This window comes from Humulus lupulus, chromosome 1 (genome assembly GCF_963169125.1).
Source record: "Humulus lupulus chromosome 1, drHumLupu1.1, whole genome shotgun sequence".
NCBI lineage: Eukaryota > Viridiplantae > Streptophyta > Magnoliopsida > Rosales > Cannabaceae > Humulus > Humulus lupulus.
In genome coordinates, this window is record NC_084793.1 from 303848095 (window position 1) to 303868459 (window position 20365).

The window sequence follows — 20365 nt, forward strand, 5'->3', positions numbered from 1 at the left end:
TCAGGTAAAAAAAAAAAAAATCCAACTCGAAATCACTGGATGCATATCAATAGCCGATTTTAATTTTGATTTTGATTTTGAGAGTGTCTTTGGTGTGTGAAGGTGAGTTTAGTTTAATTATAAAAAAATTTGGGAAGATAATCAATTGGAGTGGACGAGCTTAGATCAATCATCAAGGCCTGAACGTGAGTGAAGCCATTGCTCTCGATCAAGGCCGTACACATAGGCTTCGACAACAACTGCTAAGGCCAACTACTTTCGGACCACCTCCGTTAATCGCCGGCTTCTGCTTCGGTGCCATGATCGTCTCCTTCCTCCTCGTCGCTTTCCTCAGTCATTAGCTGTACGCCAGAGAACACAGCCATTGGTTCATTCCCCAGGTTTGTCAGTGTTTGAATTGGGCTGATTCGATTTTGTTAGTTTTGTTCATTTTTAGGGTTTGATTTCCATTTTTTCTTTTGTTATTTGGGGATTCTTTTTTATTGACGAGATAGATATTCGAGTGGTGAGATGATAATTTTGTGGACTGTTTGCATTGTATATTTGAACAGTATATAACTTGGTGGAAAATCATATTTGGTTATTTGAATAAATTTGATTATGCTTTTAGATGGAATGCATAATTGATACATAGATAACGAGTTCTCTAATTAAATCTAATTTTAGGAGATATTTTACTCTTTCATGATCGTCCTTATGTACTTAACTCAATCCCTATCAATGAACTTTAATCGAGAGAGGGATCAACTCCATTACGGACGTTTATACGTGTTAGATTGAATTTGTTGTGTTCAAAACCCACATTATAAGCCTATGGTTGAAGAACATAGTATAATGTTCCGTAGAATTCTCGCTCAAACCCACATGAGCGAGAACATGAAGAACCTGTTTAGGGTAAGTTTGATTGAATTTGTTCTGTTCAAAACCCACATTATAAGCCTAAGGTTGAAGAACATAGTATAATGTTCCGTAGAATTCTCGCTCAAACCCACATGAGAGAGAACATGAAGAACCTGTTTAGGGTAATTTGCAGCAACAATGGAAAACGAATATGCTTTTTTCTTCTTCTTCTTCCCCTTTCCTGAATTTTTTGTTTTATATTTTGTTCTTTGTGCTTGATAAGGTTTTGTACTTAACAGTTATATATAGAAGGGATAGCCGGATTAGAATTCTGGAGTCCATCCTTATTCCCATGACTTTGATCAGCTTTGAGGCCTAGCCGTGACTAAAACAACGTTGTTTAGTGAAGAAAGGCGACGGAAAAATGGTTCACAGTGCCTATGATTCATTTGGGCTCCTTACTGATTGTCCAACCAAGATTGAATCCATCGAATCATATGGTTCAAAGCTCCTTCTCGGGTGCTCAGATGGATCACTTCGAATCTACGCTCCTGAATCTTCCGGTTCGGATCGTTCTCCAACATCTGATTACCATACTCAGGTCTTAGAGCTAAGAAAGGAACCATACGTACTGGAGAGAAATGTGGCTGGTTTCTCAAGGAAACCTTTGGTATCAATGGAGGTCTTGGAATCAAAGGAGCTCCTTTTGTCTCTCTCAGAGTCGATTGCATTTCACAGGCTTCCAAATTTGGAGACTGTTGTTGTACTAACCAAGGCTAAAGGTGCAAATGTGTATTCATGGGATGATCGCAGAGGGTTCTTGTGCTTTGCCAGGCAAAAAAGGGTTTGTATATTCAGACACGATGGTAATTCCATATATTTACGTTTTTTTTCAATATATATTTTTTTAAATTATATTGCAGAAAAATTGAAGATGAAATTTGATGGGTTCTTTCAGGGGGACGAGGGTTTGTGGAGGTGAAAGAATTTGGGGTTCCGGACACGGTGAAATCGATGTCCTGGTGTGGTGAAAATATATGTTTGGGGATTAGAAGAGAATACATGATACTCAATTCTACAAATGGGGCGCTGTCTGAGATTTTTCCTTCGGGCAGGTTAGCTCCACCTTTGGTGGTCTCCTTGCCTTCTGGGCAACTCCTTCTTGGGAAGGTATGTTTTATAATGATTGTTGCTTATACATCTGCATAATTTTGCAAATTCATTATGTGGTGCAAAAGTTTTTTCCTTTTATTTTCCCCCACTTAATTTATGGTGCTTGTGTTAGATGAGACAGAATATATTTCTTAAGGTTGCAATAAAATCTGTCACAAAACAAATTTTTTTTTTGAGTTGGCAGCAAAACATGGTTTTTAAGTTTATTGTTTTTCAGCTTTCTCTGTTCCTCTTTATCCTATTTCTGCGAAAAGAACAACTTTTTCTTTTTGGGTTAACGGTAATTTGTTTCTTCGCTGTCTTAGGATAACATTGGAGTATTTGTGGACCAAAATGGAAAGCTTCTTCAAGAAGGCAGGGTTTGTTGGTCAGAGGCTCCCTCAGTTGTCATCATTCAGAAGCCATATGCAATAGCCTTGTTACCAAGATTTGTTGAGGTACCCTAATCATTTCCCTAGCTGCTTCTCTTTCGCATTTGTACAACAAGTTTTAATTCTTTAATGCCATTTATGCTTTGCAGGTTCGATCTCTTCGGCCTCCATACCCTTTGATACAGACTGTTGTGCTTAGAAATGTCCGTCGTCTTCTCCAAAGCAACAATTCTGCAGTTGTTGCATTAGACAATGCTGTTTATGGTCTCTTCCCTGTACCTCTTGGTGCACAGGTATTTCCAAATTTTTAAATATTAAAATGCTACCTGGTGCTTGCCATTTTCTTGAGGGAAGCGGTTAAAGGTTGTGTATTTCTTACAGATTGTACAACTGACAGCATCTGGTAATTTTGAGGAAGCTTTGGCATTGTGTAAGCTACTTCCACCAGAAGATGCAAGCCTAAGAGCTGCAAAAGAGGGATCAATTCATATAAGGTGAATAGTTGGGCTATTGACTTTTGTTAGAATTTACTGTGCATTGTGTTTTCCTGTTCTATTTATTCACGAGGATAAATGGACTTGTTTCTGTCATCAGTCATATGGTTTTGCAAAAGCCCATAAATCCTATTTGTAGGGCTTTCGATGTACAAAAAATTACCTCAGAAATTGAAAAAAAAAAAAGGAAAAAGGAAAGAGATAAATTATGCTCATTGTGTCTTTAATTATTTGTTTGAGGAGTTTTGTTACTGATATTGCAGATATGCTCATTATCTTTTTGATAATGGGAACTTTGAGGAGGCCATGGAACATTTCTTAGCTTCTCAAGTAGATATAACATATGTGCTTTCGTTATATCCATCAATTGTTCTTCCAAAGACATCCTCTGTTCCCGAGCCAGAGAAGTTAATGGACATGTCTTTGGATTCATCACAACTGTCAAGGGCTTCGTCAGATGTGTCGGATGACTTGGAACCTTATCATGCACCACATCTTTCAGATTCTGATGAGAGTGTGGCACTTCAGTCCAAGAAAATGAGCCATAATACTCTCATGGCACTGGTGAAATTTTTGCAAAAGAAGAGATATAGCATAATTGAGAAGGCCACTGCCGAGGGAACAGAAGAGGTTGTTTTAGATGCTGTTGGAGACAATTTTGCTTCTTATGATTCTAGTCGGTTTAAGAAACTAAACAAGGTAAGCCAATATTTTTGTTGTTGTAAGTTTCGTGTTTTGGTATGCGATACAATCAGATTTCAGATTATATTCTATTGTGCTTGGTTTCCACATTTTGATAGAGATACGATCATAAGTTTGAGAAAAACTTGTGTTTCTTTCTTGTGAACATGGTCTTTTATAAATTAAAAAGGAAACTTGCTTTTTTGTGTTTTTCATTATATTATTTATTAATCTATATTTTGACTTGATGAAAGTGGATTCAACGTAGGGTCCTCCATGTTGGGAGGGAATAAAAATATTGTCTCCAAATTATATGTCTCTTCTCTGTCCCACCATTTAGAATTCGATCAATCTGCTCTTTTCTAAAATTCACTCTCTCACATTTTTTAATCAACATTTCCATACAAAATGATGATTTGTCAAATTTTAAGTGGTGGGTCTGGGTGGAGCTGTGTAATTTGAGAACAGAAGATTTCTATTCTTTGGGAGAAGGCCTGGTTACCACCGAGTTTTGCATACAAAATCTTCTCTTCTTTTTAATCCTAATATTTTGCATAGGATTTGAGTATCACTTCTTACTATCTATTGATATTCAGTATTCACTGTTTTTTGTATCTACTGGAAAATTAACATATTAATTAATTTTCTTAAGACTAATATACTATTTCTTCTGTTTCTCAGGGGCGTGGTTACGTCCCCTTTAGCTCTGGTGCACGAGAGATGGCAGCAATACTTGATACAGCATTACTTCAAGCTCTGCTTCTTACTGGACAATCTCTTGTAGCTTTGGAGTTATTGAAAGGTCTTAATTACTGTGATGTAAAAATATGCGAGGAGATTCTCCAAAAATGTAAAAATTATACTGCTTTATTGGAGCTTTACAAGAGCAATTCAATGCACCACGAAGCTCTGAAGCTTTTGCATCAATTAATAGAAGATTCAAAATCCAATGAAAGTCCATCTGAACTAACACAAAAATTCAAGCCTGAATCTATTATTGAATATCTCAAGGTAAGTCTCCTGTTTGGTTTCATGCCTTGTATGTAATCAGGTGCTCTGATCTTATTAGTATAAATTTATCTATGCAAAGGATATGAATTTCTTAGTATTTTTGTATATATAAATTTTAAGAAATTTTATTGTTTGTTGTCTTTTGCAGCCTCTCTGTGGGACTGACCCCATGCTTGTACTAGAATTTTCAATGCTTGTTCTGGAAAGTTGTCCAACACAGACAATTGAGCTATTCTTATCAGGAAATATTCCAGCAGACTTGGTCAACTCTTATTTGAAGCAGCATGCTCCAAACATGCAGGGCACATATTTGGAGCTTATGCTTTCAATGAATGAAAATGGAATCTCTGGCAATCTGCAAAATGAAATGGTGAACAGTACTTTGTTAATTATGAAGAAATTTCATTAGCTGTTAGTTAAGAACCATAGAAGTTGTAGTTCTCACAACCTCACACTATTACCAGTCAAAACTGTGTATACTGATAAACTAGTATATGGCAGGTACACATTTATCTCTCAGAAGTACTTGAATGGTATTCGGATTTAAGAACTCAACAGAATTGGGATGAGAAAACTTACTCTCCAACTCGAAAGAAATTATTGTCTGCATTGGAGAGTATTTCAGGATATAACCCCGAGTATTTGTTGAAACGTCTCCCTGCTGATGCTCTCTATGAAGAACGTGCTATTTTATTAGGAAAAATGAATCAGCATGAGCTGGCCTTGTCTTTGTATGTGCATAAGGTAGTGCCTCCTCTAACCTCATTACTTGACCTAGTTTTCTGACTTGTCTTTTCCCTTTTGAGACCAAACTTTCGAAAGGGGCTTTGCGGCCACTTTCCTTAACATCTTATTCAGATTTATTATATTGCATATAGGTAACTTTAGATCATTTTATACTTATTTCTGCTAATATTTTTGCTATAGTCTAACTACCATTTTTAAAAATCTTGCTTGTTTGCAATCGTGTTACAAAGTTTTATTATTGAATGAGTTGGCTCAAATATACTTTTGTCCGCTTTAAAGTAACCTTTTACATGCCTGTTTAGTTTCTTGTATAAATAGTTTTAAGATGAAGTTCAGTTATTGAGGTCAAGTCAACTGTTCAGCGAAACTCTTAGCTGTTTGACTTGAATATCATTATTTTCTAAGATCTTCTCTCAGTGGATTAAGCTTTTCTTTCCATCCTTTCCCAGCTTCACGTCCCTGATTTGGCTCTATCCTACTGTGATCGTGTGTATGAGTCAGTGCCTCATCAACCATCTGCAAAGTCAACTGGCAATATATACCTCACTCTTCTGCAAATTTATCTTAATCCTCAGAGAACGACCAAAAACTTCGAAAGGCGTATAACAAATTTTGTATCTCCTCAGACTACAAGTAATCCTAAGGTTGGTTCTGTGCCTTCATTTAGACATAGAGGTCGTGCAGCGAAGAAAATTGCTGAGATTGAGGGAGCAGAGGACATTCGAATCAATCATAGTAGCACTGACAGTAGCAAGAGCGATGGAGATGCCGATGAATTTAATGAGGAAGGAAGTTCTACTATTATGCTTGATGAGGTCCTTGATTTGTTGAGTCGGAGATGGGATAGAATCAATGGAGCTCAGGCCCTCAGACTTTTACCGAGGGAAACTAAACTACAGGTATCAATCATATGATCACAGCACAATACAAGCTCATAGATATCAAGGAGATGCATTCTCTAGTCATTGTGTTCATATTTTAGTACTGTTACTCTATTTAGGCCTTCCTTCATTAAAACATTTATCCTCAAGGAAAATATATTATTTTATGCAGAACTTACTTCCATTCCTTGGACCCCTACTCAAGAAATCCAGTGAAGCTCATCGAAACTTCTCTGTGATCAAGAGTTTGCGACAAAGTGAAAGCCTGCAGGTGAGGATTTTCTGCTCTGGAATCTTGGTTTCGGAAATGAGTTTGTATAGGCGTCTTAATGCTTATTCACTGTGCCTTTTGTCATTTGACTACACCTAGCTTAGTAACTTTAGCCTAAGAGTTTTTCATTCCGCATTCTACATTGCTAGAAGAATCTCTGATTCGCTCCATTCCTTAAATCGATTATTTTCACGTGCAAAACAGGTTAAAGACGAGCTTTACAACCAGAGGAAAGCAGTTGTGAAGATTACCAGTGATAGCATGTGCTCACTCTGCAACAAGAAAATAGGGACGAGCGTTTTCGCTGTCTATCCCAATGGAAAAACACTAGTGCACTTCGTTTGCTTCAGGGACTCGCAGAGCATGAAAGCCGTGGGTAAAGGGTTGCCACTGCGGAAGCGATAAGTGACCGAAACCCATGTTCTCTTCTCTTTGGTTTTACCCAAGTTTTGCTTTGCACTCTGCTGTTCTGCTTCTGTGTGGATAGAGTCCGGTTAGCACGTCGTTTGGGATTGAGGCTTTTGAGTTATTTTTTACATAATTTTTCTGTAAAGTTTGTAATTTTATTTATTTATTGATTGTGACTCAAGAAAGTGCAAATATTTTGTATTTATTTTAATAGAGTTTGGGCAAGCTTGAGCCAATTTACCAGGGTGAACAAACAATCCTTTCTGATATTCTTCCAAATTATTTCTTTGCCTTGTTAAACTGAAACGACACTCAATATTCGAATTCTTATCCCAGTAAAACAATAAACGACAAACCTTCTTTACATATATACCAAGTCTATTTTTGTAAATTTACTAAACTACCCTTTTATACGCCCGACCCCACCTAACGTATATATTTGGAAATAATATAATACTACAGATTAGATTTGAGTTTGAGAAATGAGTTGAGACAGAGGTGTTTGAGAGATTGGAGAGAAGATGATACGAGCGGTAATGGTGATAAACACCCAAGGCAAGCCTCGCCTTGCCAAATTCTACGATGATCAGGTCGATTTTGATCTACACTCTCTGCTTTTCTATTCCTTTTACCATTTGCCTCTTACTAACCGGATTTGCTGCTTGCGATTTATGAATTCAGCCCCTGGAGAAACAACAGGAACTTATTCGCAACATCTATGGAGGTTATAATTCTTTCTCTTTCTCTCTGCTATAATGAATTTGAATTTTCTTCATTAAGTGCCGGCGGATCTCGGTATCGCATGTGTTGTTTTGCATAATTTTTCTCCATTGATGTTGCTACAGTACTGTGCAGCAGGGCTGAGAATGTAAGCAATTTCATGGAGGCGGGGTCCTTTTTTGGTCCGGTAAGTCAGTCCGATCTTCGAATTTATATTGAAATTAGGGTTTGCATGCTGATATAGTTTTGACGGTGTTTAGTTATTAATGTTTAATCGCTTTTCTGATTGCTGTTGGAGCTAGTTCTTTGGTTTGAAATCTTTGAATTTGAACATTTTATTCATGTCTTGACTACGATTCGATCTGTTTATTTCTTTCTTTTGAGTGTTGAAATTATTGGGTGGATTTTGTTGTAGTATATCTCAGTTTCTTTGTATACATGATCAGGATACTCGCCTTGTATACAAGCACTTTGCCACTCTGTACTTTGTGTTTATATTTGATCGTTCTGAAAATGAGCTTGCCATGCTTGATTTGATACAAGGTGCGTCTCTGAGCTTCCTCATAACATGATATTTTCACTGTTATTTGTGGAACCGTATGCAAGTTTTAAAGTTTGAAGATTTAGCAATTCACACCCGGTCTTAATTGGTTGCAATTCTGCCAAAACCTTAACTGTTAGGCTGTAAACATAGTTTCGGCAGTAAGCATAAATAAATTTCAACGATAAAATTTGTTTGCAAATGAACATATCTTATGCCTACATCAAGGCAAGGTTTGCTTGATATTAAATAAATTATTTCTAAATGTCTCACTGAGACAATTAAATTGACATTATTCTCTATCTAAAAAATTCTGAAAAACAACGAAAATTGTTGAAACTCTTATGTGGCATGGTCCCATGGATATTATATTTGAGTTATGTTAAACATGCAGAGACTTATTTTCATTTTTAGAGATCACGGGATATAGAGCCATGCAGTGAACAATGCAAGATTTGGTACACTGGCTTATTTCTTGTTTATCGGTCAGTGATCGCTTGTGCAATGTTCAGTGGCCTGGCCAGTAGTGTTGGTTTACCAAACACTGTTGTTCTTTTTAATGTTTAATTAGCTGAAATTGATAGCAATTTACCATCTAAGATGTATTATGTAATATATTTTATTCTCGATCTTTATTTCTTGTTTCTATAATTACTGACTTTCATAACTTCAGTACTTGTGGAAACATTGGACAAATGCTTCAGAAATGTTTGTGAGCTTGACATAGTGTTCAACTACAGCAAGGTTATAACTCTCTTTGTCTTTTCGTCTATTTTTTTAAGGACAATAATTTTGTTTAATCAGAGTACTTCCTTTTTAACTGAAACTAATATTGCCTATGATAAATGCAGTACTTTCTTTTAATAAGAAATAATCAATAATTGCCCATCTGTTAAATTATCCCAGCTGAGATCTGAACCCCAGACTTCTTACACACAGTACACCCAACCATTTGAGCCAGACTCAAGTGGCACCTAAATATCAATGCATGACCACTTCCTTATAACTCAAACTTGCTACGTGATGGGATTTATTATGTGAAAGGGTATAATCCAGCCCTTCTCTGAGGAAAATGATTATAATTGTTATTATTTTTCAGCTGCACACTATGTTAGATGAGATTATATTTGGAGGTCAAGTGTTGGAGACAAGTTCTGCAGAAGTTATGAAGGTCGTCGAAGAGATATCCAAGTATACGCCCTTTCTCTCTCTCTCTGGATATCTTGTTCTGATTACTTTCTGGGGCGCTGCCGAGTTTGTGAAATTTTTATATCTCAACTGTGACATGCATAATGCAGGTTAGAAACAGCCTCAAATTCTTTCTTTGCCCCAAAATCCGTTTCTAGTTGGCGGAGTCGGTAGCATAATCCTTTCGGTGATCCAACAGAGATTGTCTTCACCAAATGTAATACTGACCAATACTGTTTCTTTGTTTTGAGTCACAGGTGCTCCTTAACAGTTATTGTTGCACAATCTTGAAAGTTTTAAACTTGATGCAACAACTCGTTCATATACTGTGTACATCATTAAGTTTGTGTTGACATTCAAAGCTCAATGTTGCCTTTTATGTGAATGATTCACGAGTTGATTTGTTTGGAAATTTTTATTAAACAAGATAACGGACATTTGTTTTTGTTAATTTAAAAAATCAGCCATTTTTTTTAGTGTTCTTAGCAAAATGACCCACCTTTGAATTTTTATTTATATTTTTTATATTATGTATAATGTATACTTTTATCAAATTATGAACGTGATTTACGAGCTATCATTTCCCTAGCAATCACCAGTTATAAATTTAAGACTATAGATAGTGACAACCTCAAACCACTCGTTCAGAATTCACAAATAGTATATACGAGTCTTTTTGTAAAAAAAAATATCAAATTTTTTGTTAGGAAACTTAGGGTCTGATTGGTTCGCGATTAGAAAATTGTATTTTTGAAAAGTGGGATTCTGAAATGAAAATCTGAATTTAGTGACTGAAAACATGTTTCTGAAAATGTGATTGGTTTAATGTCAGTAAACTGTTTTTGAGTTTTAAAAAACTGAATCTATGATTGAGATTAAATTTGAAAATATAACAGAAACTGAATATGTGATTGGTTTAGCTGAAAGTAAAATTTAATTATATTGATAAATTAAAATTTAATAATATTGTATTAATTAAATTCATAACAATATTGCATTGTCATTAACTTTGATTTTTTTTATATTAAAGTTATATTTTTTTAGGACACGATTGATTAGTGATTTAAAAATTGTATTTTGAAAAAGTATGATTCTGAAAAAAGAATCTAGATTTAGTGTCTGAAAATATGTTTATGAAAATGTGATTGAATGTATTGTCCGTTAACTATTTTTTAGTTTTATAAAATTGAATAATTTTTTGGTAGAAAATCTAAAAATTGAATATGTAATATATATATATTTTTTATTTTTTGTATAATAATAATTGAGGTGAAAATATTTTTTTATTTATTTGTTGTAATTTTTATTTGATCAATGATTTTTTTTAGCAAATATATTGTAAATTAGAATTAAATTATATTCTGTTATATAATTTTATAATTAATTATTTTTATATAGATAAAAAATTTAAAAAGTAGATTGACTTGTAAAAATGACAAAAGAAAAAAAATCAAGACTATAAAAAAAATAGCAAGATTTTTTTTTTTTTTAAATAATAAAATTATACTGAAAACATTAAGGGGCTAATTGGTAGTTAATTCAAAAATATAATTTTAGAAAATTATTTTCAAATCAAATGATTTGAAAATAAAGAAAACAACAATTTGTTGTTTTCTCTTTTGTTGAAGGATTTTAACTTAGTTTTCAAAAACAGTTTTTTTTATTTTCTAAAACAAATGTACCAATTAAGTTTTCAATCTGTTTTCATTTTTTAAAATCTGAAAAATGATAATACTGTTAGGAAACTTAGTTTTTTGCGACATTTTCACGACCCATAGAAAATTTCATACTTTCATGCTGTTAGTTTAACAAATTAGGCTCATTTTATGATGCCAGAGGCGAATCGAGTGGCCTATTGGTCGTTTTCACTTCGTTACTCTAATTTTTTTTGCAATATTTATAGACGGAGAGAATGTTATTGATTGTGAATATGTGACTCAAAAAGTTAGAAAATGTCTGTATTTAATAGGAACTTGGGCAACTTAAGCCGCTTAAACAGAGTGGAAGTAAAAGATGAGTCATATTTTCTTTCCCTCGTCAGTTCAAACCAAAATCATAATGCCTTGTTAGCTGAAACGACATTCAAATTCCGATTTTTCTTCCCAGTAAAACGATAAACAACAACTCCAAGCCTGGACCCCTTACTCGGAGTGTCCTCATACAAAATCTCCACATCGAAAGCCTTCTTCGCCTTCTTGAAGAAACTGGACTCCTTCTTCCACCTCCTCAAGTGTGCCATCACGAACGACGTCGTTTCCCGGCCACCCAATAGCAAGTACAGTGTCTGGAGCAGAGGTTCAAACAGGTGATCATGATACACTACATCCGATGCCATAATAACGTCAAACTCCCGCCCAATCAGCTCCACGTCAGCAGTCTCTCCCCAACTCAACGGCGCAACGGTTACGGTCCCACCGTTCGCGGTCAACGCGGCGGTGTTTTCGTCAACGTTGAACTGAAGGTTGGGGATGACGTGTGGGAGGTCAGTCACCGTGACGTTAGCGCCGAGCGTCACAGCCGCGGTGATTCCCACTAGACCGGTTCCCGAGCCTAGCTCGAGGATGGTTAGAGGGCGGCGATCCGGGCCGTCGGATGAGGGCGATAGGATTGGGGAGAGGGGGCTTTTGGTAGGGTGACGGCGGTGGTCGTCGAGGAGAGTGACGAGCGTGGTGGCTGCGGGCCAGAGCTGGAAGGACAAGCCTTGAGATGGGAGCTGTCTGGTGACCAAGGTGGTGTCAATGGAGCTGATGTAGTGCTGCTCCAACTTAGGCTTTCCCGGACTGGTCTGTGGAGTAGAATAAGTTCTCTTCGGATCGCCATTTTCGTCTCCTGAATCTGATAAAAGCATGGTGAATGGGCTTATGTCTTCCTCATCATCATCGTCGTTCTGTTCCAACATGTTATTGTTTTGACCCCGCCGCAATTGAAAATGACGGCTTTTTGAATCGTTACTTGTTAGGGTTTGTTTCGCAAATATAGATAAAATTAGGGGTCAACGTCGGTCGGATTTTTACATGAAAAACTCATACCCGTCCAAAAATGAGTATGGGCTATGTTCGGGTCGGTTGGTTGCTTTTGGGCTTTGACTGATGGGCTCTTAGCGCATTGAGAAAGCATACTGGTTATTATGGTAAAATAATATAGTCAAAATTACATTATGGGTTTTTTAATAAAGTTTTTAAAAATATGATTTTTTTTACAAGTATTATTTTATGGATTTTTAAAATTTGTATTCCTTTGTGTGCCATATTTTTGTAAAAAAATCATTATTATTATACTATTTTTTTTTCCCATAATCTGATTGTTTTTTAATTAAATTTGTCTATACAAACTAAGAAAAGTTTAATTACCATATTTTTGTATATCAATAGCTAAAAAGTCATATTTATGAAAAAATTCCAATAATATTTACATCTTAGGTCCAAACATCTTTTGAAAAGGGTCCAATCATCTTATTAAATTACAGAATATTATTATTTAGCTGGAATGACTTTTTTGGCTATTCGAGCATTGACATTGTAAGATATTTTAGAGGACAAGGCAAGCTCAGCTCCCACCACTACAGAATGTGGATTGGGTACTTAAATTCAATCAGGATAAGTAAAAATAGCACTAAGTTGGTTTAGTCTTTTATCTAATGATAGAAAGCCACGTGTTCCATTCCAACACATAGTTTCAAATTTATCTTTTCTAATTATGTATTTGAATTAATTGACACTCCTTTAGTCCCAACTAATTCAATTGTTTTAATGAAAAAAATACGGATTAGGATCAATATCTCATTTTTATCTTAGACAGTTGTAGTTAGAACTTAGATCCCACCCAATAGTGTTGGAGAGATCACCCACAAGTTCTGGTGTTGGAGTTCCTTTTGTCACTTTTTCATAAAAACTTGTTAATATCCTGAAGAACAGCTAATGCAGCATTCCGACCAGGTGCACCCGTAACACCACCACCAGGATGTGATCCACTGCCGCACATATACAACCCTCTTACTGGCGTCCTATAATTTGACCTGTGTATAGTATATTGTACAAGTCCCATTACCATTTATTTACATATATATATACATATACATATATTTATATATTAAAGACAATTTTTTTGGAATTACCATCCTTTCACAGGTCGCAGCAGGAAAAGTGATTCCAACCCCATAGCACCATGAAAAATATTACCTCCTGTTAACCGTAATGTTGAAGAGTAAGCATTTCAATCAAGAAACTGTTGTTTTTTTTTATTTAACCACAATTTCAGTTCATTGTTCTCTGTCAATTCTAGATGCTCAATTACCTGTCAGTCCAAATTCTCTTTCAAGATCAGGGGGTGTCAACAAATCGTAGCCAATGACAGATGAGCTGAAGCCCGGGGCGTATTTGTCAATCATGTGAAAACATTTACGTGCATATGATTCCTGAAAAGCCAACCGCACGTTAGCACTGAAATTAAGGTGTATGTACTGAAATATCATGTTCATGTTATAGGTTGTGCATTACTCTGTATGAAGGATCTTCCCAGCTACCATCTGCGGGTTTGTAAGGTGTGTATTGTGTAAACAAGCTGACCACATGCTTGCCTAAATGTGAGATGGAGATGAAGAGTTAAACTAGACAACTATATTATGAGAAGACTTACTTGAACACATCATGACAAAAGAAGAGCCTATATAACATCTAAATAGAGGCTAATCTCAGCTTCTGCATAACTGCATTTGTCTTAAAAGACTGAGACTCTAAGCATATGCGTCCATCTAAACAAGAAACCAGCTTTTAGAAGCAAAATTATAGAAGTTTCCACCTATAATTTGGTAAACTGGATTATCAACTAGTAATTGAAAAAAAAATTCAACAAACAACAGAACGTATTGCTATTGGCCTAGGCAGGATTTAATTTATTCTTTGTAGATTTCAAATTTTATGTTCATTTTTCTTGACAACTTGATATGTGGTGTATAAATAGATAAAGGTTCGGATCACCAAGCTTGCATTACCAGGAGGAGATATTGTCTTGTCCAATGAAGAAGGAATTGTCATCTCCATAACAGGTCTTCGTGATGGTATGCCATTCCGAGCATCTTGACAAGCTGAATCAATCTCCTCCATACTGTACCAAAAAAGGTAATAAGATATACTATAATTGCAAGAGAGCATAAATCACACTAGTTTTAGTAAATATTAAAGATAAAGAAAGAAAAAAGGGAGACTAAAATCTCACATTTTAAAAATTTTAGGGACAACTCGTGCCAGTTACCTCAATTACGTTCATGAGGTAACAAATTGTTGAGTTTTATAAATTCTGAAGCAAGCAAACTAATATGATGCTTATAAGTAGTAATAACTAGTCAAAAACTTTTAAGACTGGAAGTTAGCACTCTGTCAACTTATTGATACCTCACTCAATGCATTCAGGTTACCAGTAAAATATTTTGACATTTAGAGAAAAGAGAAAAAAAAACAGTTGAACTTATAGACCAGAGTGGAAAACCTTTTTACCTCCTGCATGGATTAGGGAGTGACTGTAAAGCATTAAGCAAAGAACATAAATAATGAGCTGCGCACAATACCATACCTTTCACAACCTATGCGAATGGTAGCTGTATGCTGTGGACCCACCTCTGGGTGACTCAGTCTGCAACACTGAAAATGGGGCAATCTATCAACAGCGACATTAATTTTTGTAGTTCCCTGTGTAAGAACAAGAGAGTGAAAGTCAACTTGTTGCATTAGTAATCTCCAAAACCAGAAACTAGCACAAGCATTAAAAAAAAAAAAAGATTCCCAATTTATATAAAGGAATTATACAGTACTTCAGCAGTTTATCTTAGAAATCTCTTAAATTTCTTCCAATATTTCTTCGGTAACTATTTGCCAAAAATGCTAATTCTAAACAATGACTAAGAGTATCACTAAAAGAATCTTACAGAGCTGTAGTCTGAGTTCTTAATAGCACAAAGAAATTCATCAGGAAGAATACCACGAGGCACTAAATCCTGTGACAGAAATGCATGGTTAATCAATAATTATATTAAAATCTGTGGGTGGCAGTCAGGTGAAAATTTGACAGAAATCCAGCAGCATATACATTATATACTGTTCTTAATTTAGATATTCAGTATTACAGTAAAGTTGCAAGTACTTCTCATCGTCATCCAAAGGAAGCAGACTCCTTACCACGAAAGTCTTGTACGGGGTTGCATTGGATAAAACAAATGAAGAGTGCAGCTGTGTCCCATCAGCCATAATTACCTAGATGCAAATATGAAATAACATCTGAAAATTATTATCAATAACATGATTAACTTATTTAATCTACTTAACAACTGAACTAACCCCATTTACGGCGCCAGAGTCTTCAATCATCAATTGCGAAACCTGAAAAACAGATTCACTCGATTTCAAGGATAACTTCATACAGTACCAAAGTTAAATATTCTTTTTGAATATAGAATATATACACACAAGCATACATCACCATCAACATATAAGCTAATGATCACACAGTGAATACTTCAAGAATAAAAATACCTCTGCCTCTGTGACTATATGGACCCCAGCTTCTTTAGCAGCATTACTTATGGCCAGTGAAAGAGAACCCATCCCACCTTCAACATGCCTATAAGAATTCAGGACATGTATTGTAATAAACTGCAATCACGAGGATGCACTATAGAACGCAATGTTATCAGAGAAATCTGAGAAAGAGTTTCTAAAAGAACAATACAGTCACTAGATAAACTAATAAACAAGAAAAGTGTGGAGAGGAAGATAAATCTACTGTAGACTAAAATTCACAACATCTCTCTTTAATACAAATTCTGGTTTGAGCTTCTTCTTTTTCTTTTTCATTTTTAACATGCTTCTCATGACAGACAACCCACAAATTGTTCTTTTATGCATACTCACGACCAAATATTACGATCCCCATCAGTTTCACCCATCACATGATGTAGCAGAACGTATCCACTCCCAGAAGTATGAATACTTACCTACAAAACAAATTGGAGAACGATAGGATACTAATTTTGGAACAAATGCATCAGACTCGCCGCACATGAATTTTGTAGCACAATGTATAAATGACACAAACAAACTTGTCATCAATGGTAAAATCAAATTGTTTCATTGCGTTGAACCAAAATACTAGTCAAATTATTAAATCAATTATATGTAGGGGGAAAAAGTCTTACCATACTCCCTATGATAGCATCTGCTGCAAGAGTTGCCTTGTGTACATCAGACTGCATGTTTCCTCTGTTAGTGACTAATATCGTCATTTCTTTAACAATCACCAGAAATTCGACTGTTGTAAACTTATATATAGATACATAACATCTCCAGTGCTCAACAAACAATTGAGACTAAAGTTATTAACATGAGTTAAGGGTATAGATAGTGACAACCTCAAACCACTTGTTCAGAACCTTCGATGTTGGGGACAACAATATGTCTATAAATTCCCTGCAACAACAAAAATCGCATAAGCAATTCAAGTGCCCTATCCAAACATATGTTAAGTACTCATTTTTAGTCTATTACTCTACTTTCAGCAATGGAGGTAGTTGACAGCCTAATACTCACACCATATCTTTTTGGCCTAAAGAGAGAACATGCTCCAAACAACTAGACCAGAAAATAGATTTCTGCCACTTGTCTCTAAGCTTCTTGTTCAAAGATGAATCCCCTTGTAAACTTTCTGGGGTACGCGAATCCATAATGAAATCCATGAATTTACAGAACTTTAGCAGTTGACTTTCATATCTACAAATCAATTCAACAATTTGTGTCTTCAAAAAAGAAAAGACAAAATTTGTATTTGAAGAAAACAAATAACAAAATGTGTAAATTGAACCTTGGAAAAGCATCAGCATCCAGTTTTGAGAACTTGGATAATTCTGAGTGATCATGTTCTTCATTAAGCCCCAAAAGAAGATAACGCCCATCAACACAAGGAGTAAACGAAGAAGCTATAGGTTTCAATAACTTCAATCCATGTCTAACCAAATCTAGTTCCCTACAGTACCACCACCTTTGATCGTTAATCCAAAACCATAAACAATTTCGGGGAAGAAAAAAAACAAATAATAGCAATATTCAACTAAGAAATAAGATATCAGAGCTTACTTACTTGACAATGGAAGGTCGGAGAAGGCTGAGGAGGTAGCTACAACGAGAGAACTTAAAGCCGGGAATGAGCTCCTCAGTTACAGCGGCGCCGCCGATGAGGTGGCGCCTCTCGAGGAGGGCGACGGAGAGGCCGCCACGTGCTAAGTAAGCGGCGGCGACGAGGCCGTTGTGACCTCCGCCAACGACAATGGCGTCCCATTTCTTGTCCGTGAGCGCGTGTGCGGTAGTGTAACCTCTTCTCCACCACAACGACATGGTCATCTCATCGTGGAGTGCACTCGTTTGTCTTTGTTCAACTCAGGTACTGTGAAACCCGTCGGTGTTTTGTTGAAGAAAATTTAAAAAAGTGACTTTTGCCAAATGGCATGTGACGTGGCTGTTTAGTTAGTTATTTTATTTTATTCTCAGAGTCTAGTCAAAAAGATGTAAAATAAATAAAATAAATATTTCAAACTAAACGCAAATGGTCCCATGGTCTAGCGGTTAGGACATTGGACTCTGAATCCAGTAACCCGAGTTCAAGTCTCGGTGGGACCTATTTTTCGATAAATTAACCCCCGACTTAATGAATGTGTTAATATTTTTTTAAGAAAGACCAATATTAATTATGAAAACTGTAAAAAAAAAAATACTGCCTATTAATAATGTGTATTAGAATCTTCAACACATGAGTAAAAAATGATAGGCTTGAAACACAATATCATTCCACAGTAAAAATTTGGTCCCTCAACACCATGTAATTGATGTCATCACTATGAAATATGAAGAAATTACAAATTTATATGAGATTTTTAATATAGTGTGAAAAAATATGACTTTTTTAAAAAATAAAAAAAAAAGTTAATCTATGACTTGTTTTAAGAATTTTTACTTTTATGAGTTTATTTTTTCATATTTTTATATAAAAATTGGTTTATGTCATAATTTTACTCTTAATCAAGTTTTATTAATTTAGAATAATATGTTTGTAATTTGGTTATTATTTTTTTAGCTTATTTATTTTTTATATTATTTTTTATATTACTAATTTTATATTAAATTTTTTTTTGGCTGTTTTGCAATTTTTTTAGTAATATGAATTGTTTTATTTATTTTTATTTATTATAAACATTTTTCAATTTTTTTTACATTGTACGTTTCTTTTTTCAAATTATGAGTAAGGTAACTAGTTACTTGATTGATCTTTGCCAGTTATGTAAAAAAAATCTTAGAGCTAGGTTAAATAACATGTACCAGGAGGAGTAACCAGTAATCCTGAGAAGAGTAACTTTCTGTCGTAAGAGCGGTAACCAGTTATCATAAGAGGGTGACAAGTTATTCATATTAAATAAGAAAAGAAACATCAAATTTGAAGGAAAAAGAAGAAGAACACTTCATTAAAAAAAGAAGAAATAATTATGATTTTAGTAATATAGGTAACCAGTTACCATAAAGAACCCATAAATATACACACACACCAGAATGTAGTAGTCACGGTGTGATTAGCATCAAGTTTTGAACTTTGAATAAATATTACTAATATGAGTAAGGAATTCAATTTTTCACTTTATCTATTCAAAATTTGATTATCTTTTGGGTCAACTGACCCAAATAAATAATTTATATAATTTTTCTTTTTGTTTTTTAATAAAAAAAAATTATATCATATATGAGTTAAAATCTATTGTTTAACAAATTTGTATCTCTTCATTATATAACAAGTAAACATATCCTTTATCATATTTAGTTATTCATATAAAAGTAAAATATTTAACTAGCCTAATATTTGTTCAAAGATGTATACAAACACGTATAAAAACATACAAATAGATTGTTATGTACAAAAGTGTAAGTGAGCTTAGGTAGTTTAAGTGAGGACTTTAAAAGTGTAAAAAAAGTCATATATGTTTCGTAAGAAGAAAAAAAAATGTTAACACATGTATATAATATAAGTGTTTTTTAAGGCGGACATTTTAGGTTGTTGTTATTGTCAAGAGAAAGAAGGAGAGAGTCTATTTCTCAATTATAAACTTGTTGGTCGTTACCAATGAAGAGGAATGTTGTTCCTATTATAGGTAAACAAATGTGCTTCTAGGTCGTTGGATCAAGTGAGGTTCTCAACAAAGGCTGAGTGCTAACTAGTTTGCTGGCCTACGAGAAAAGTAATTCTTAGGGATGTAGAATAGGGCTACTGCATCTTACTAATGTCATGGAAGAAGGAGCTGCCTTTTAAGTTTCAACGAAGTGTCAAATTGGAGGTGGCATGAGGAATGCTTTCCCAATTTGTTTGCATGACAATCTCTCTTAATGGATCTCTAGCCTGCACTAAGTCCCAATGCACAATAATTATCTTGTAGGGTGATACCTCACACATAATGAAAAAAGGAGATTGACTCAAATAGGGGTAAACATTTGACCCGAAAAACTCGCAAATTCGCCCGTCCCGCAACCCGAAAACCCATTTTTTTGGGAAAATCCATTGAAATCGGATTAAATCCGACCCGAACCCGACAAAAGTCGGGTCGGGTTTGAAATTTGTTAGCCTCGGGTTCGGGTTCAAACTCGAAATCTGAAGAAAAAAAAATGGTATTTTTGGAAAAAAGTGCAAAAAATGGTATTTTTACAAAATTTAGCTTTTCGGCCCAAAACCCAATAGGCTCAGCCCAACCCAAAATCAAACCCGAAATCTGAAAAAAAAAAAAAAAAGGTATTTTTGAAAAAAAAAAGTGTAAAAAAATGGTATTTTTGCAAAATTTGGCTTTTCAGTCCAAAACACAAATGGTCTAGCCCAACCCGAATTAAACCTTAACCCGAGCAAAACCCAAAACCCAAAAAACCCGAAAAAAACCCGAAAATTTCGGATCAGTTTCGGTACTATTTTTCTTAACCCGAAACCCGAAAATTCGACCCGTGTGCACCCCTAGACTCAAAGTTGGA

At 35.1% G+C, this 20365-nt stretch overlaps 4 protein-coding genes and 1 non-coding gene across 5 annotated transcripts; 3 read left to right on the forward strand and 2 right to left on the reverse strand.

Annotated features, from left to right (window-relative positions):
• LOC133812622 (vacuolar sorting protein 39) lies at positions 1 to 7113 on the forward strand. Its single transcript, XM_062246409.1, has 13 exons — positions 1 to 380; positions 1140 to 1706; positions 1799 to 2010; positions 2319 to 2450; positions 2534 to 2677; positions 2766 to 2878; positions 3142 to 3577; positions 4241 to 4570; positions 4719 to 4940; positions 5072 to 5314; positions 5767 to 6216; positions 6371 to 6469; positions 6674 to 7113. Exons 2-13 carry the CDS (start codon positions 1265 to 1267, stop codon positions 6872 to 6874), a joined length of 3024 nt encoding a protein of 1007 aa, XP_062102393.1. The 5' UTR covers positions 1 to 380; positions 1140 to 1264; the 3' UTR covers positions 6875 to 7113.
• A 198-nt stretch (positions 7114 to 7311) lies between these two features.
• Positions 7312 to 9802, forward strand: LOC133812623 (AP-3 complex subunit sigma-like). Its single transcript, XM_062246410.1, has 7 exons — positions 7312 to 7467; positions 7559 to 7601; positions 7723 to 7784; positions 8044 to 8140; positions 8812 to 8882; positions 9238 to 9329; positions 9437 to 9802. Exons 1-7 carry the CDS (start codon positions 7399 to 7401, stop codon positions 9498 to 9500), a joined length of 498 nt encoding a protein of 165 aa, XP_062102394.1. The 5' UTR covers positions 7312 to 7398; the 3' UTR covers positions 9501 to 9802.
• A 1469-nt stretch (positions 9803 to 11271) lies between these two features.
• LOC133812624 (uncharacterized) lies at positions 11272 to 12294 on the reverse strand. Its single transcript, XM_062246411.1, has one exon. The coding sequence runs from the start codon at positions 12223 to 12225 to the stop codon at positions 11380 to 11382; it is 846 nt and encodes a 281-aa protein (XP_062102395.1). The 5' UTR covers positions 12226 to 12294; the 3' UTR covers positions 11272 to 11379.
• A 640-nt stretch (positions 12295 to 12934) lies between these two features.
• On the reverse strand, positions 12935 to 17809 carry LOC133812625 (uncharacterized). The gene is made up of 16 exons (XM_062246412.1): positions 17451 to 17809; positions 17175 to 17336; positions 16904 to 17083; positions 16726 to 16783; positions 16513 to 16563; positions 16229 to 16311; positions 15851 to 15938; positions 15656 to 15697; positions 15497 to 15571; positions 15247 to 15315; positions 14895 to 15010; positions 14317 to 14429; positions 13823 to 13902; positions 13620 to 13740; positions 13441 to 13507; positions 12935 to 13341 (listed from the first exon to the last, which is right to left on the reverse strand). Exons 1-16 carry the CDS (start codon positions 17708 to 17710, stop codon positions 13209 to 13211), a joined length of 1698 nt encoding a protein of 565 aa, XP_062102396.1. The 5' UTR covers positions 17711 to 17809; the 3' UTR covers positions 12935 to 13208.
• A 105-nt stretch (positions 17810 to 17914) lies between these two features.
• TRNAQ-CUG (transfer RNA glutamine (anticodon CUG)) lies at positions 17915 to 17986 on the forward strand. Its single transcript has one exon. It is a non-coding gene; the product is annotated as a tRNA-Gln (tRNA).
• The last annotated feature ends 2379 nt before the right edge of the window (positions 17987 to 20365 follow it).